At 44.6% G+C, this 17433-nt stretch overlaps 1 protein-coding gene and 1 long non-coding RNA gene across 2 annotated transcripts in view; one reads left to right on the top strand and one right to left on the bottom strand.

Annotated features, from left to right (window-relative positions):
• Nucleotides 1–17433, top strand: part of LOC128074677 (uncharacterized) — a 406066-nt gene that overhangs the window by 12114 nt on the left and 376519 nt on the right. The window lies entirely within an intron of this gene.
• Nucleotides 11611–14305, bottom strand: S100Z (S100 calcium binding protein Z). The gene is made up of 2 exons (XM_052670726.1): nucleotides 13923–14305; nucleotides 11611–12798 (listed from the first exon to the last, which is right to left on the bottom strand). Exons 1-2 carry the CDS (start codon nucleotides 14061–14063, stop codon nucleotides 12643–12645), a joined length of 297 nt encoding a protein of 98 aa, XP_052526686.1. The 5' UTR covers nucleotides 14064–14305; the 3' UTR covers nucleotides 11611–12642.

The raw sequence follows: 17433 nt of genomic DNA, 5'->3' as shown, positions 1-17433 counted from the left end.
CTGTATACCTATCGCTTTGATCTCACTCTGCTATAATTCTTACATTTGTAGTTCACTATAAACCATAATATTCCTCAGAAACCCTTCTGTACAGCATAAAGCATGCTGAGGAAACAGAAAATGTTATTGAACATTGGCACTATGACGCACAGAGATTGTTAAAATTGCTTAGGGCTCAGAATAGTCAATGGCAGAATGAATTGAGGCTGAATTAATTCATCTCCATGTCCTTGCCTTGAATGGTTTAAGTCCTGTGGTTTGGGATAAGCACTGTCAGAAGCACCAGTGGAGTTCAGAACCTAAAATCCATTGGAGCTACTGGGGAATTGAGGCTTTGCTGGAAAGCCACAGGGTGTAGCCCCAGCCACCAGAGGATGCTTGAGATCGCACCGGTGCAGGACATGGCCTGGGGAACAGGACAAGGAGGAGCTTGTACGACAGCTCAGCCTCCTGCCCTTCTCTGTACATTTGCTTCCTGAAGAGGCGAAGCAAGCAAGCCAGGAGCGCAGCACAGTGGGCAGCCTGCTGCTTGCTTGTGGGAGCAACATTAAAAGTGTGACCAGAGCACTTAGATTTTGGTGTCCGGAGCTCTATTTCGGCCCTGTAAGAACCCAGATCACTCACCTTGTGGTACTTGGCACCTTCCAGCCCCCATCTGTCCAGGCTGACCCTGCTGACCTCCAGCCCAGATCTCAGCTGCTGAACTGAAGGTCTCCACTGAGGAGGGAGAGTGCTTGCTTGTGTTAGAGTTTCACCTGTTACTGAAGGCTTGGGTGAATTCAACTGTGAAAAAGAGGGAAGAATAGGTGACACTGCAGCTCAGCCTGTCTGATAATCCACCTATGAGCTCATTTGCTCAGACAAACCATACCAAAAGCCACGCATAGCTGAGGTCTGGGTCAGCACTACCTGCAGGGATGCCCTGGAAAGCAGACAACCCTGGGCTGTGAGCTGCTGGCAAGTGAGGTGCAGGGACTATAATTCCCCAGCTAACAGGGAGCTGAGAGAGGTGAGGAGTCTCCTGCACAACTGCTGCCAGCTGGGACCCATGGCAGCTCTGTGGTTCCTGTGCATCTCCTGGCCCTCCCCAACCCCCTCCCCTCAGAGTCTGCCCTCCCCCATGCAGACTCTTGTCTCAGCTCTCCCTGTGGTGAAGGATAAGCTTGAGCTCTCCAGGAAATGTGACTACACTTCACAAAGCAAGGAAAAATCAACAGTTTAAACAGGGTTTAAAATGTCCGTTATAGCATTTTGGAAGGGAAAATCAATTTAAGTGGGATACAAACCTCGGGCAATTGAGGGGGTTTCAATTTTCTTTCCTTGTGTAGAGTCACATTAACATTTCACAGGACAATTTCGTGTTGTTAACATCAAATAAGACAATACAACAGGACACATTCCTGGTCTGGCCCTGCTATTGGCAGCTGTCTCACTGTGGCACCACCACATCAGCCAGACCCATGGCTGTGACTCAGTGTTGGGACTCTGTGTAGGACATCACCTGCCCTGTGCTGTGGTGCCTCAGAATCGCTCTGGTGTCTGAAGAAGGGTTGTGGGAGTGCTTAGGGGTCCCCCAACCCCTGCCATGTGTCATGCTAGGAGCCTGTGGGTGTCTTGTCAGCTGCAGCTTCAGACGAGAGATCCTGCTGTGGTGAGAGATGCAGAAAATACTGCTGAATAAAATGTAGTTTAAACACTGTTCACCCTCCCCCATGGAGATGAAGTGATGCTCTGTGCTGTGATCAGCACAGAGGTGCAGGTGATCAATGTGTTTTGCTCTCCTCACCACTGTACAGTGAGGCCATGGATAATGCTATTGGCACTGAGCTATCCCGTGAGTGGCACTAAAGCTGTAGATACTCCTTGGGGCTGCCTCCCCTGTGCAAAGGGTGATGGGGTGTTGTGAACCACACAGCTTTGGCTCTCCAGAAGTGTCCCTTGAGCCCTCACCTCCTCAAATAGCTCCCTTCTGAATCTCCGTGAAAAGTCCTTTTATTTATACACAGACTTCTTCGCAAAGACATCGTAGGGAGCATCCCAGTGGCAGACCATTGCATGTCCCATGGGCTGTTCTGTGTCTGTACCAGGCAGTTCCTTGGCCCAGGAAGAGCAGCAGGAAGGTGCTTCACCACCAATTTCAGTAAAAGACAATTTCTGCCTCAGGCACTCCATCCTCAGATGTTGGTGCTGTTAATCTCCAGCACTCAGCCTGGCTGGAGAGACACATGCAGGGGGATGCACAGTGCAGGACCTCTGGTTAGGCCTCAGCCTAACCTATGTGCCTTCTGTGCCAGCTGCTAGCCACTGTGCTATTACATACATTTCCCTTACATTCATCCCTGTCTTAATTCAGAATTCATTAACAGTGTAGCTTTCTCTTTCATTCATGGTGTCTGGGAGCTGTAGCACTATCAAGCCCTTGCTGCTTCTCATATGGCAGCAATCCCAAATGAAGGACTGTGTCTTTGTGGGATGGCAGAAAGCTACATGTCATTTACATTTGATTATACAGGTATGGCATTCAGCTGGCTACAATTCCTTCACCCTATTACTCCTGGTAAGTGGGATTAGCTAGCCTGGATAAAGGAAGCAAAGAGATCTACTGGCCCTGAAATGTCACAAATGCTGCTACCACGGCTAAATTTTCAGTTTTGTCCTTGCTAAATTTTATGAATTGCAGCTTTGAAAAAAATACTATGCAAAAAGAAGCAAAGGTAAGTTGTATGACAAATTACAGGTGCAGAGATCACTAGGAAACCATGCTGTTAATATAGACTTACAAAAACTTTGCTTCAAAACCTGAGAGACTGTGGAACAAGAGTGGAATGGAATGAAATAGAATGGAATACAAGAGAACAGCACAGGACAAAGTTCAGTTGGAAGAGATCATCTACTCTAACAGCCTGAGGGAGCTCCTGCTTCTGGTCCATTTCCCTCATTCCATAAGTCACCATAAGTGACACTGAGATCACTCAGTACTCACAAACCATTACCAAATACTTCGCAATACTGTGCTAGCTAAGGAAACTTTCATATTTCTGGGTCTCCACGGCCCTAGGCTCCTCAGTATGTTACTACCTCCACCCTGCCGGTGCTGGGGAGGAGGAGGAGGAAAAGGAGGAGAAAGAAGGAGACTTTGCAACCACATCCCATCACTAATCACCAGGCCCCTCTTTACTTATAGTTTATGACACATTGTGTGTTATCAAGGCAGGTGAGGGTCAGTTAATTGTCAGGACCTGGAGCCAGATGACTCTGTGCATCCAGCACATGTACACACCACCTCACCCCACTGCAGTGGATCCCAGTCAGGGGAAGCCATCATGCATACCCAAAAAACAATCAGTGTAGTCTCAACATCTCAAGTCTCCCTGTTGTTTGGGTGACCAAACTATGACTACCAGGCCTCTTGGGACTGTCACAGTGGCTGTGGTCATGATTACATTTGGGGACTGCTCGTGGCATATAAGATAGAAGTTTGATCATTGCCACAGTGAATATCAATCGACCAGGACCATTCTATAGAACAAAACAGCATAATTCTGGAAACACTGTTAAAGCAGTGAGGCTGTGGATCTACACTGGAAAAGTGACTAAAGTAATTAATTTGCCCCTATCGATTTTCTGATGTGATTATCCTACACAAACCCACCCATAGTTTCAATGACAACTGAAGGAAAACATTCCCAGTACCAAAAGTACCCAGTCCAAGATGATGTGTTGTGCTTTATTCCTTTAGTCCACCTTTTGTTTGGGGTCAGCAGGTCTCCCACAACACGTGATCCAGGCTGAACCTAGCGCTCATCAACTCTCAGAAGGCAGTGATCTGTCTGTCACTGACCCCTGTCCCTATCTGTGGCCCCAGCCCTGTATGCCCATAGAGCAAAATCCACCCGCTCTTCTGAGCTTTGCCGCACATCTCTCTGTGATGACACTTCTATCAGTTGTGTGTGTATCTATAAAATGGCTTTAAGTAGAGCTGAACTTTCTGTCAGGTGAAGTAAGCGTAGCTTGTTAACTCTGGGCAGTTTGACACAAGAGATGTGTGATTTGTCATGTTGAGTGGCTTAGAGACACGACAAATGCAAGTGATTGATGAACTGAAAGACTATCAGCATTGTGCAGGCTTGATGATAAGTGTTGCATTAACACTATTTATGGCACTGAATAAAAGCAAGAACTGTGAAGCGCGCAGTTTAGCAGGTTACAAATAATCAAGCAAATATTATATTCAGACACTGAGATTGCCCTGAGGGTTATGATCACTATCAGCTCTGCCAGTGACTCAACTCAGCATCTCCGCAAAGCCATCGGCGCTAACAAGTGCAAGAAGAGAAAAGTTTTGACCAGAAAGGAGAAAAGCGCTATGGGAGGCGGGTGGTGAGAGAAGCCATGGAACGTGGCTCTGGCATTAGGAGAGGCGTGGGCCATCTGCCCACCTGGGAAGTCACCTTTAACAAGCTGTTGAGGCTCAGTGTGGCTCTGGCACAAGGGACCTGTTAGAAGCTCCAAGGCTGAGTCTCAACAGATCAGTGCTGGGCTAAGTCAGCCTTCACCTCTTGCAGCCCAGATCAGAACCAGTGTCCTCACGGAAGGACATCTCCTTCCCAGGACACAGCTACCCAGGCATTACTTTAAGGCAATGTCATGAGTGGGATCTGCACAGCAGGCAGTGTTGCAGAGTCCTCCATTGCTACTTCTCTACCCCAAACCCGTAGTTCTGCTCTGCATTACCAGAACATTTGTCATTTTGTTTTCAATGCTGAGATCACTTTCGTATACAAAATGCATTTGTCAGATGTACTGAAATCTCTTAGCACTTCACAAAATCTGTTAGAAGGGAATCAGTGTGAAGAACAAACTTCCTGTCTGACAAAAACCCCTTCAAAATGTGTTAAGATAATTTTCCCATTCAAGGATGAATACTTCTCAGTTGAAGTAGCTGTCTCCTTGGCTGAGTCTGTCTCACCCTGAGAAGGAGGCATGATTCAACACAATAGGCTCCAGCAGTTGTAAGTATTAAGGTGAAACTCAGCAAAATGTTGGAGTGGAATACAGTTCAACTACTGAATATGAGCCAGGTAAGAGATGCCCAGTGCAATGATGTATTTATCCTCACAACTGCTCCTACTGCTTAGCCCTTTGTCACAAGTACGAGATTCCTTCACCTAGTAGAAAATACTAGAATGTTTTTTGTCAGTGTAGAAAAACAAACACTGAAGGGCTGGTCTGTACCAAAAGAAAGGTGGCCAGCAGACAGAGGGAGCTGACTGTTCCCCTATACTTGGCTCTTGTGAGGCCCCATCTGCAGTACTGTGTCCAGGCCTGGGGCCTCCAGTACAGGAGCTCTTGGAGCGGGTCCAGAGGAGGGCCACCAAGAAGGTCAGCAGGCTGGAACACCTCTCCTATGAGGAAAGGTTAAGAGAACTGGGCTTGTTTAGCTAGGAGAAGTGAAGACTCCAGGAAGCCCTCAGTGTAGCCTTCCAGTAGTTGAAGGAGGAGATAAGCAGGAGGGGAACTGACTTTACACAGTTTGATTGCAGTAAGACAAAGGTGCAAAGAGGTGGTGGCACAGCTGTGCCACCAGAGAAGCTGTGGATGCCCTGTCCCTGGAGGTGTTCAAAGCCATATTGTCCTGGGCAGCCTGAGCTGATGGATGGCAGCCGTGCCTATGGCAGGAGCTTGATAATCTTTAAGGTCCCTTCCAACCTAAATCATTTTATAATTCTATGATTCTATGTGATTTTTAGATCACCTGGTCAGCACTCTTCAACATCCAGAAGCCTGGAGATACCTTGACATTTGATAGAAGTTTCACAGTCATCCTTCATCTCAAGTCTGCCAACCTGTTTTTAGACTTGTAAGCAGAAGTCAAACTTGGCTTTGAAAGACTGATGATTTTTCTTTCCATTAATCTTTTCACTGGGATTTTCTTTGATTTGATGTGAATCAATTTTCTTTGATTCACAACTACAGAATAGGTCATCAATGCAAAGCCAAAAAACCCTTTAGTTTCACTTAGTCAAAGCACTAACTGTTTAACAAGGCCAAGTTCTCCTGCCCTGCATCTCCTCCAACCACACTCTGCTCAACTTACGGACGTATTTGCTGCTGACACTCTATGCCTACAGCCAAAGCTGGGGAAAATGCATTTTTCTGCAGTATTCTCAATTTTTTGGCCATTTTTCAGTTCACAAAACACAGCCTCATTTAACGTTCCAGATGGTCCAGCTGCTCTTCAGCTCTTTGCAGCTTGTCCCATATGCAGGTTCTTCTTGCCATAGCTGTAGTCCACATTTCCACATTGCATTTTTCATGAAACAGATGTGAGTGTAGCGTCATCCTAAACAAGGAGATTTAAGGTAGACTCCACAGGTAGGTGGAGAGCTGTGCTGTGACTCTGCAGCCCATGAAGATGATCAGGACCTACAAGGACAGCCTAGAATTTAAAGCAGGCATACTGCAGGAACATCTTCTGCCTACTTGCCCTCTAAGTACCTACAATCTGAGAAACAACCGCTCTTGTTTTCTCTCAGCTGTTTTACTGCAACACTTGCAGTTTTATAGACATCTCCTTATTTAGCCAACCAGCTAACAGAAGCACAACTTTCCACTGAAGGCTAATTGGAAGTCATAAGCGCGTGTCCTCAGCTGTTGCAAAATTATGCCAGTAAGTGCAGTAGGCTTTGTTTTTTTACATCAGCTGAGAATCTACTTGGTAGGGAAAAACAAGTGGATGCAGCTGCAGCTCCCTGCCTCGGGAGCTGCCTCTCTTTCACAACTGGTTGCAGGTGGCTGGAATTTGGTACTTAAAAAGAGTTCTTTCTTCTCTAATGTATCTGCTGAAGTTTGTTCATCTGCTCTGTCTGATGGCTACCCAAGGACATGTAACCCACCATAGAGGTGAAATGTTCTATCTTAGAAAAAAAGATTACCTGATCATAAACAGAATATTTCCTCTCAGGCAGTATCATGTGGCAAAAAAAAGATAAGATTGAAAATGTGATCCCTTTTTTCTTCAAGTAGCACAGTGTCACTCAACAGACTTAATTATCCCTGAAGACACATTTTGAATTGTTGGTCTGTCAATCAAGCCACTTATTAGACATGCACATGATGTCACATTACAGCCTAAAAAATTTTCCTGCCAGTCAAAAACCTTTATATAGATCAATCTGATTTCAGAGGCAAGTCTTGTGTGTGACCTTTTACCCGTGTTTTCTGGGTGAGAATCTGAGAGGAGCTGAACAATTTCTGCGTGGTGACAGGCTGGGGCCATGGGCTGGAGCCATGGCCAGGAATTCTGCTCCTGGCCATGCTCTGCTGTATGCTGGCATGCTCCGCAGCTCTCACGGTGGGAAGGGCTCTGATATGGGAGGGGAGTGACCTGCTGTGGACCAGAGTACAAATCTCCTTCTGCTTGGGAAGCTCCAGGATCACTCTTCACTGAAGTATGTGCACTGGGTTTTGAGACAGTGCAGTCTGTCCCACGGGGACTGCGCAGACCCCCAACTGCTACCATGGCTGCAGACACACAGCAGTCTTTTGGCACAGGGGGAGATCTGGGAGCCCTTGCCAGGAGGAAATAATCGCTTTCTCAAGGGAGAAAAGCAAAAGTCCTTGCACATCTGTAAGGAGCAGATACCACACTGACAGATCAGTGAATTTGCTAGCCTATAAGTAAGGCTACCAAGAACGAGAAGTTACGCACCAGAATATGAAAGGCTGGATTTCCCAGTCTGAAGAGCTGTGCACGTCATCCTCCATTCTCATAATCCTAGGCTGCTTTTCTTTTTCTCACCTTTATGAGCAGAAACGGCTGTTTACAAGGGTGGATAGTGATAGGACAAGGGGGGAATGGTCTTAAAATGAGACAGGGGAGGTTTAGGTTAAATATTAGGTGGAAATAGTGATGCACTGGAACAGGTTGCCCAAGGAGGTTGTGGATGCCCCATCCCTGGAGGGATTCAAGGCCAGGCTGCATGTGGCTCTGGGCAGCCTGGTCTGGTGGTTGGTGACCCTGCACATAGCAGGGGGGGTTGAATATAGATGATCATTGTGGTCCTTTTCAACCCAGGCAGTTCTACGATCCTATGATTCTATGATTCTTTGATTCTTTGACTCTCATAATTGGAATACCACCGTTGAGGTCTGTAAGCTTTATAGAAGGGGCAGACAAGGTAGAAGGGGTAGGGGAGTTGCCCTCTACGTTAAGAAGAAGGGTAGACTGTGAGGAGCTGATTCTGAGAAAGAGTCACAGCCTATGGATTACGATTAGGGACTGGGCCAAAAAAGGACATCTGGTGCCTGGGATCTACAATAGGCTGCCTGATCAAAGAGAGTCTGTAAGGTGAGGCCTTCTTGCTACAGGGGGCATTGCACTTGCAGGCTCTCATCTTGTTGAGGGATTTCAACCATTCAGATATGTACTGGGGAAACAACATGAGGGGCTGAAAGTGATCCAGGAGACTTCTGGAGTCGACCGATGAAAGCTTTCTGGTTCAGGTATTGGACAGTGCAACCAAAGGTGAAGTACTACAGGAATTGGTGGTGTCTGATGTAGAGCCTGAAAAGAGGTTAAGGCTGGAGGCAGTTCTGATTGTAGTAACCACATCCTGGCTGAGTTTATCATCTCAAGGAATATGAGTCTGGTAAGGAATGGAGTCAGGACCCTGAACTTCATGAGAGTTAACTCCAGGCTGTTTAAGAAATTAATGGATGAGAATTACTGGGAAACTGTCTTAGTTACAACAGAACAGAGTTGGCAGTTCTTCAAGGACACCTTTCTGAGAGCACAAGAGCTCTCCATCCCCCAGAATAAGAAACTGTGCAGACAAGGCTGGAAGCCAGCATGGATGAGCAAGGGCATGTTAATCAGGTTGAGGGGAAAAAAAGAGAAAAGTGTAAGCAGTGGAAGTGGGGATGGTGGCCTGGGAAGAAAATAGGGATGCTGTCTGGATGCACAGAGATGGGATCAGGTAAGTCAGGATGCAGACGTGAGGGATGTGAAAAACAACAAGAAGGGGTTATTTCTATACAGTGGGTAGAAGAGACAGGCAAAGGAGAATGTACTCTCTCTAATAAATGAAAATGGAGAACTGGCATCCTCAGACATGGAAAAGGGTGAGGTACTTAATTAGTTTTTGCCTATGCCTTCTGTAGGAGACAGGATTCCTACACTTCTCATATTCCTGAACCTGAAGCGGAGGTAAGAGTGGAGAAAGCACCTCAGGGCTCTGAAGGAACTGGCTAATGTGGTCTCCAAGACACTCTACATAATATCTGAGTAGTCTATCATGGGAATTCCCCAGTGACTGGAAAATGAGAAACATCACTCCTATATATAGGAAAGAGAGAAAGGAAGACCCAGGGAAATGCACTCTGGTAAGCTTCGTGTCTGTGCATGGGAACATCATGGAGCAGATCCTCCTGGAAGAAATGCTAAGGCACAAGCAGAAGAGGAACATGGTCTGCTAGTGACAGGACAATTGAGAATGTTTTTAAATTAAAAGAAGGGAGATTTAGCTTACATGTTAGGAAGAAACCTTTTACTCAGAGGGCAGCGAGGCACTGGCACAGACTTCCCAAAGAAGCTGTGGATGCCCTATCTCTGGAGGCATTCAAGGCCAGGTTGGATGGGGCCCTGGGCAGCCTGAGCTGGTGGGTAGCAACCTTGCCTATGGTGGGGCTTTAAACTAGGTAATCTTTGAGGTCCCATCTAACCCAATCCATTCTATGATTTGGTATGATTAGCCCATTGGGCTGGAACCTTCTAGAGCTAAAAAGTGAAGGTGTTGTCTTCCTGTTGATCTGGCTGGTAAGTTGGAGCCTGGAGGGACCACTCCTCATCCCACTGGTGTCACAAGCGATGCTTCAAGATCAGCAACAGGATACAAGATTCAAAGATGTTATATACTCTTACTTAACCAATGCTTCCTCAAACTTTATGCACCAAGTTTCAGCGCCGCTTCAAGTATTCTTTGAACTTATATAAAAGGAAATGGCAATGGCTGAGGCTTTCAAGGTAATGCAATTTATCTTCTCAAAATCAGCTTTTTGGGTGTCAGGCAAAACAATTCCACAATAGCTTGAAAAGATCATGTCTGGCATTGCTGAATTTTTATTGGTCTTTAATGCTACTTGAAAAGACCAGGCCATGCTGCAGTGTTCATTTTTCTATTGATTTTTCAGACAGTTTGATAACACAAATGAAAAAATGCCCAGAATAAGACATCTTTCCTAAAGCTGAGGAACTTTGGAGGAAGTCACACAACAAGTCTCCACTTCAAGTAGTGCTTTAAGGGGGCTCCTGGATGCAAGTTTGAAGTCAGCAAAAAAAAGTGTCTGTAAACAATAAGAAAAAAATAATGGCTTCATATTTACAGAAGATAGCTCTTCTTTAAAGAGCAGTTAAAAGCACATCTGCAGGGTAAAGCAGCTTTTCAAGGCTGGCAGTGCAAACACCATACTGCAGGTCCAGTATAGGTGGCTGAATGCAGTCTTCCTCACAAAAAAGAGGATTGCTCATTGCCTTGTTTCCAGTTCTAAGGCGGTTCAATACTTCCAGGTGATCTTCCCCAGAAGAGAAAGATTTCATGTATCTCTAGTGGAAGTGCTGTCTGCAAATGCATCAGTGATTGGTATGGCTGGAGGAGGAATGGCAGAGGAATGAGCCCCTATTGGAGAAGGGTAAAGAGAAGTGCAAGCCCTTTCTGCAGAGGAAGCAGGCTGCACTTGGTTCCAATTTGCACAGCTGAGGAGGTGGCTCTGTGGAACATCCCCCTGCCTGACCTCAGCAGTGTGCCACCAGCAGCTGTGATTTTTCAGAACTCTGCTCAGTGCATGAGCTGCTGAGCATCCTTGCTCCCACCAGGGGTATGCAGGTTGTTTACGGACTAGCTGGAGCTTCTTTCCAAAAGAGCTCTTGCTCAGAGCCCTCTCTGAGAAAATGCGTCTCCTTGTAGCCTTAGGTTGAAGTTTTAGACTGCTATCCCTTCTCTACCCATAGAGGAAGGGGAAACTGGGAGACCAGGAGCGGCCTGCAGGAAGCCCATGGAAGACCATAAAGGCTGATCCTTCTGCCTCCCTGGTCCAAGAACTGCAGTGATACTAAAGCGCACGGCATCAGAGGGGGCAAAATGTTGCGTGACTGCTTTCAGTCTAGTACACTTTTCCAGCATTTCTGTATAAGATCTCTCATGAATCCTTATCACCATCACTGGTGAGTTAAAGAGACAATGTGATCTGGCTCTGCCAAACTTTTTCTTTCTAGGATAACACCATCTGCTGGTGGCCTATTTCTGGAGATGATTTCCACCTGTTTGTATATTTGCTACACGTAACAGAATCCTTTTCTCATAACAAATTGCATCACGTTACAATATGTAATTCTATACAACTATTACAGTCTTTACGGAATAATATCCAGGGACCTGGGGATGTTGCCTAGTAGGGCACATCTTCATTGAGAGTTATTCTTATCACTTACAAACAGAACATCCTGACTTAACTCAAACACCTTTTATTACAGTTTGAACTAATAACAAACAAGAACAAAGAAAGCTCTCCATGCAAAGCAAAAGCATGACAACCTGCCACTGAGGACTGCAGACATTTGGAAGCATGTTTAAGCAGAAGTTTAGACATAGATGTATTTCAGTCCATGCACAGATTAGCATTGAAATGGATTGTCCTTCTCTGTCCATGCCTGGTCAGAGGGTCCCACTGCCTCCTCCTGTGCCACATTTATGCAAGGATTTGGATCTGCATGAGATGAAGTCATTGTTCCATCGGATGACTCACATGATGAAGCTGTACCCTGGGATCTCATCATGATATCCTTCACAAAATCCTTCTCTTATGGGTGCCAGAATAGTGAAGGCATTTACCTTTCCTCTGAAGAACTGGCTCTTCCATCAACATTTAGAGCAGCTCGCTGACTAAATCCCCTATGCATTTGAATAATTTATCAGATGAACAAATTAATTTGTGCTGAATGAAGAGCTGGACTGCTGAGGTGCAGAAATGCCCACACAATGGAATGGAAGCTGGGGAAGTGGGGAAAACAAACCCATAACTGTGGCACACAGTGCCATCTGCTTGGGTGGATAAAGGCAGTTGTGGCCATGTCTGAAACACAGGAGAGCAGGGAGTACAGAGCAGCATCCAACAGTTGGGTTAGGATGAGTAGAAGTGTTTAAGAAACAGACAAGTTTCGTGACATGGAGAAAGATATTGTTACAGAACGACTGAAAATTCAATTGCAAGTTTTACAACTCATTCCAGATTTTCCAGTTCAGAAGCAATGTAAGTAACATTAATGTTCCTTTTATATCACACCGACAGTTATGAAACAGAAATCTTAACTCCTGCCAAACAATCTGCCACCCCAGGCCTGGACTGGGAAACTGACAGAGGTGTATTACAACAGTGCAAAGGCTGAAAATACTAACAGCCAGACTTCAGGTAGTGTAAGCTGCCTTTGGTCCAGCTTACACCAGCTGCTGATCTGGTCCACAAGAGTTTTGCAGCTGTAGCAATTGGAGTGATGATGGTTTGTGTTCACCAAATGCTAATGAGCACTACCTAACTAGTCATGGTTCATTGCATTTGTGACCAGAAGACCGATTTTATACAGCATCATTAAAATCCTTCTTCTAGCTGTTCTTCAAAGAAATCGTTACAAGCCACAGTCAGAGTTGCAACCAGAGTCATAAATTCATTAAAATCCACTTCATTGTCTTTATTGGAATCCAGATCGTTCATAATCTTATCAACAAGATGAGGATCGTTTTGGCCCTGAAAAGAAAAAATAAGAAAAAAAACAAAAACAAAGAAACAAACAAACAAAAAAAACTGACTTAGCTGTGCAGATCTTGAGTGCATAATTACAGCAAACCAGATGGTACGTCACAGCCCAGGTGCTATGAAATAAAAGAGTGAGGGAATTATGCACCTGAATACTAACATACCATGAAGCATAACATTAAAAACACAGATCTGGAGTCCCAGAGATGCACAGTAACAGAAGCTGGAGACTGTGCAGCTCTTAGGAGAAATACAGGTACTAAATGGGTACAGAAATGGATCAAACAGATTTGAGGAGCTACTGAGCACTGATTTATTTTGACAAGTCTGATCTGCAATGCATATTTCTCTACATCATTCCTAAAAAACATGTTCATAAGTAGTTGTATTATACCTCCACTGATCACATTCAGAAGGTTTCTACTTAACAAAGAGCACATCCTACTCAGTGAAAGTAAGGGCAGCCAATCTCATAATAGTAAATCAGTAGCTAAGACTAAAAGAAAATCCTATTCAAGGAAATGGAGGTATAAGGGTATGAAAAAATCCTGCTGACGGTAATGGGTCTCAGAACAATGCTTACAGTTTAGAGGCTTCAGAAAAAAACAGTTATGAATCAAATTATCATTCCATAAAGCATCAATGCTGCATAATGAAGAACATAACAAGAAATGTGTAAAGAAATTCATATGAAAGGCTGATCACGGGGAGGTTTTCTTAGAATCTCTCTGCAGGGCAGACAGGCAGCTGTATCGTTTGCAGTTTCCCACAAACGTGTGTAACAGCTGTCTGTGATGCAGTTATAAGCCTCTAGGAATATGAGAGACCTTGGATCCCACACTACATGACCATGGTATGCAAACTGCTTTCTTGTCTGCTGAGAGCTAGTTGCTGGAATTGATTCTTTGAAGGACATATTCTGCCTTTTCAACTTTCCACTTTTCAAATGGGATATTTGATCTCATCTCCTTCTCTCCATCTCTCAAAGACAACTGTCATCTGAGAGGCTGTGGCACGATGTGCGCAGTGTAAGGAGATGCTGTTCCTGAACACTTTGATAGATGCTTATCCCACCTGAGAAACAGAAACTCAGAGACTCAGGAGCTGTATCTTACAGAAAGGAAGTCAGTGAGCTCCCTGGTGAGGAGTTCCTTGAGCTCTCTTTTGCTCAGCTTGTATCTGTCACCTTCTTTGCCAGAGTAGTGATGAAAAATCCTGATGAAGGTGTTCATGGCATCCTCCAGTGGAGTGGACATGGCAGGAGCAGGAGAGCTGTGGGGCAAAAACCCAGAGTCAGCAATGTGGCATAGGAGCCAAAGTCATGACATGGAGAAGGGATGAGAACTAGCTGAGGATGCGCATTGTCACCAGTGCAGAGAAAATGAGTCTTCTGCTGATCCATCCTACCATGTGCATGTGAAAAGGCTATGTTATTAAAAAATAGCAATAAAACTGGGGACTGGAACTAGATCACAGAATCACAACTGTAGGGGTTAGAACGGACTTCCAGAGATAATTGAGTCCAGCCCCCCTGCAAAGCAGACCCCTGAAGATGAATGGCAAATGAAGATGAAATTGAAATCACTTCCAACCCAAGCCATTCTCTGATTCTATGAAAATAAAATATCATCCTGAATTCATTTGCATTTACCTCTAAAAGGTACAGAGAAAGGAATGCTCTTATTTAAGAGAGTGTTCTACTGCAAATACACTTGCTACAAAAAGAAACCTCTTGCACCCATAGAAGAAAATTCAAACATGATGAAGGCACCATGCTGCTCATTCAGAAGTTTCCACGAAAAATTAGAATCAACAGAAAACAGCAGCTGAAGGAGACATGAATTTATACAGGATGCCCCTGACATTTCTATGGTGGTTGGAGGAAAGTCACTGATTATAAAAATGCGCAAGGGTATGGGCATCAGTTTTTGCTTTATTTGGTACTGGTTTGAGATGTTTTTTTCTTTCATCTCTGTAAATTACTTGAAATAAGCAACTATAAGCTATAGGGCTTGTTTCATCAAGCATGCAGTAAGAAAAAAGAAAGGGAAGCACCACTAAAACAGAAAAGACAAATGTAATGTAATTCATTAGTGAGTAACTGACATTAAAAGAACAAAAACAAAAAACTGTGAAAAATAGAAACAAAGTGAAAGGAAAAGGGAAATATTGTCCTGATTAAGCCCCAGAAGGGAGCTTAAAAAGGCAGAATGAAACTCAAAGACTGGAGTCATTGCAATGGAGCAATATTACAATGCAAAGACCAAGACTTACCTGCTTTAGAGGTGTGGTGAAGTGTTTGAAGATAAACACTCAGCTCAGAGGGTGGTGGCCACCTTCTGTTCAAAACCCACACACAGGCTTTTGTTTATCAGGCTGAGAGGGTGGATTACACATATAGGGACAGACGTATAATTGTCACACAGACAGGTCTTCTGTTTCGCTCTGCAGTTGCCTACTGTGCGCTGTAAAAGTCCTTGCTCTAGATAGGTCACTTAAATATTCACCAGGCCGCATACAGGGTTGTGTGTGGACACTCAAGGTTTTTTTTTATCTTTTAACCTGTTACAAAAATATATATCCAGAGGCCTGAAAGTAAAAACTAGTAAATACAAACAATAAATGTAAGTCTGTATGGAATAACGTATTCCATTTTCAAAAACACCTTCTTAATCTCTCCACAGTTCTACAGCAGAGAGCCAGAGTGCCTGGGCACTGGCAGCCCATCCTCAAGGATACTTCAGGATCAAATGTAGGCTTGTAGTTGAGTTTGCACCAAACCCTTTGACACGTTTACTGTCAGATGTCTCAACAAGCTTAAAATGCTGGTCTTGTCAGACAAAGTTCTTGCCATAGAATCATAGAATCATTGAATCATAGTATCAGTTTCAGATAAAGATGTGGCTAGAACTGCAGTGCGCTCAGATCTGTGGACTTGAGTTAATTTCTGTCAAGTCAGTTGAACTGAATTCCAGAGACTCTAAGGAGAGCACCCTGGGTTTAGCACACAGCTTCTTGCTTGAGTTTGGTTTCTCTCCAAAAAGTTTTCCACCTGTTGCATATGCATATTCATCAAACAAAATTGCACAGAAGAACAGCTACAGGAAACACAGCTGTGGCTACTTCTCTTTTTTATCCCATCCTGGAGGACAGAGAAGGAGGTGGGCTACACTGTTGTTTCTGAAAGCTTCCAGTCACTCATAATTTTAAGTGCCCAGCAGATCTCAGCCCACACCTCTGTCTGTCTCCTCTGCCCCCAGATATGCCTCTCTCATCTGTGCTGCTGCAAGAAGCCTCCACAGCGGGAGGGGTCTTGGGCAAGGACTTGTCTGATGGGCAAGGATGTGTTCTGGGAAAAGGGATGCCACACAAAATGCTGACTCCAGCAGTATGGGAGGTGACTGCACGTGAAGCTTTGCTTCTGAAGCAGTAGGCAGGCTCATTTGGATAGAGGTCTCTGTGGATGCACACAGCAGTGCTTCATTTCCTATCTCTGTGACTGTGATTCTCACTGGGCTAGGAGGAGGAAACACGTCCGTTGGAGGACAGGTCCTAATGAAAGCCAGCCTGGATGTTGATCCACAACAAAAAGAATCTATCAGCCCTGAAATCAGGTGAGTTCTGGGGAAGAGTGCCCTCCATTCCCCTTCTGTATGTGGTGAGGGATGCTTGTGGTATCAGCTGCATTGCAGCTGTGCATGCACTGTGCCATTGCAGATGCTAAGAAAAAAATATATCAAGGGAGACTGTTCTTTATGCATCTACAGACATGAAGAGCTGTGATTCGCTAATGACAACAACTACTGTTCAGAAATATTATTCAAACAAACAGTAAAACACCTTTTTGTTGTCGTTATTTATTCAACATCTTCACCCACAGCCAGAAAGAAACACAGCTAAGTCAACACATATTTATACAATCCTCCTGTTTTTCTATGTATTAAACATATCCTCTGCCTTATGAATATTGCAAGTAATTATTTAAGCAGAGTCTACAGGAGGTGCAACTTTCAAGCAGCTCGTATAGTCTTTCAGAGCTGCTATCCTCAGGACAGAAGAAAGAAGGGCTTTCTCTGTTATCTCCAGAACATCAACTCAATAATTTACACAGTGATGCAATCTGTGTTGTCTCTTTCACTAGCTACTTTCACTAAAGCTAATTGTGTAAGGAACTCTCTATCCCATGCTGGAGGATTGTATCTACAGAAGGAGCAGCTGCACTGAGCTTGTTTATTAACATATCCTTTCATTTGTTCTGTCCACCCCACTCCCTTTCCAGCTATTAAAATCCTGCTGTTGGCTCCAGTGACAGCAGGGATCTCCCTGCTCCTCTAAGGGCAGATCCCAGAAGCTACTCAAAATTCATGATTATCAATCCACTATTTTGAACTCTTCATCCAAAACTCTTGATAATCATTTTTTGATATGCTATCTGATAAGCACTGAAGATAACTAAGGGCATTGTGGCCTGAGAGAATAGCATTTCTGTATCAGGGCAAGAACCAATTATATGTTAGTAGCCACCACTTCCCCACTGATCCTACCCTGCTCTCTGGTTTGCGCCAGGGTGAGCAAAGGAGTGGCGCCAGGGCAGACACATGGCTGACAGAGCAGAATTGCAGTGAT

This window comes from Tympanuchus pallidicinctus, unplaced genomic scaffold, assembly GCF_026119805.1.
Source record: "Tympanuchus pallidicinctus isolate F22 unplaced genomic scaffold, pur_lepc_1.0 scaffold9, whole genome shotgun sequence".
NCBI lineage: Eukaryota > Metazoa > Chordata > Aves > Galliformes > Phasianidae > Tympanuchus > Tympanuchus pallidicinctus.
This window is presented reverse-complemented; position numbering and strand designations above follow the sequence as displayed.

Excerpts from the sequence above, each read along its gene's own strand:
- S100Z (XM_052670726.1), bottom strand. The coding sequence starts at position 14,063 with ATGTCCACTCCACTGGAGGATGCCATGAACACCTTCATCAGGATTTTT. Across the intron at positions 12,799-13,922 it reads AGCTCACTGACTTCCTTTCT|GGCCAAAACGATCCTCATCT; the intron begins GTAAGATACAGC and ends TTTTCTTTTCAG.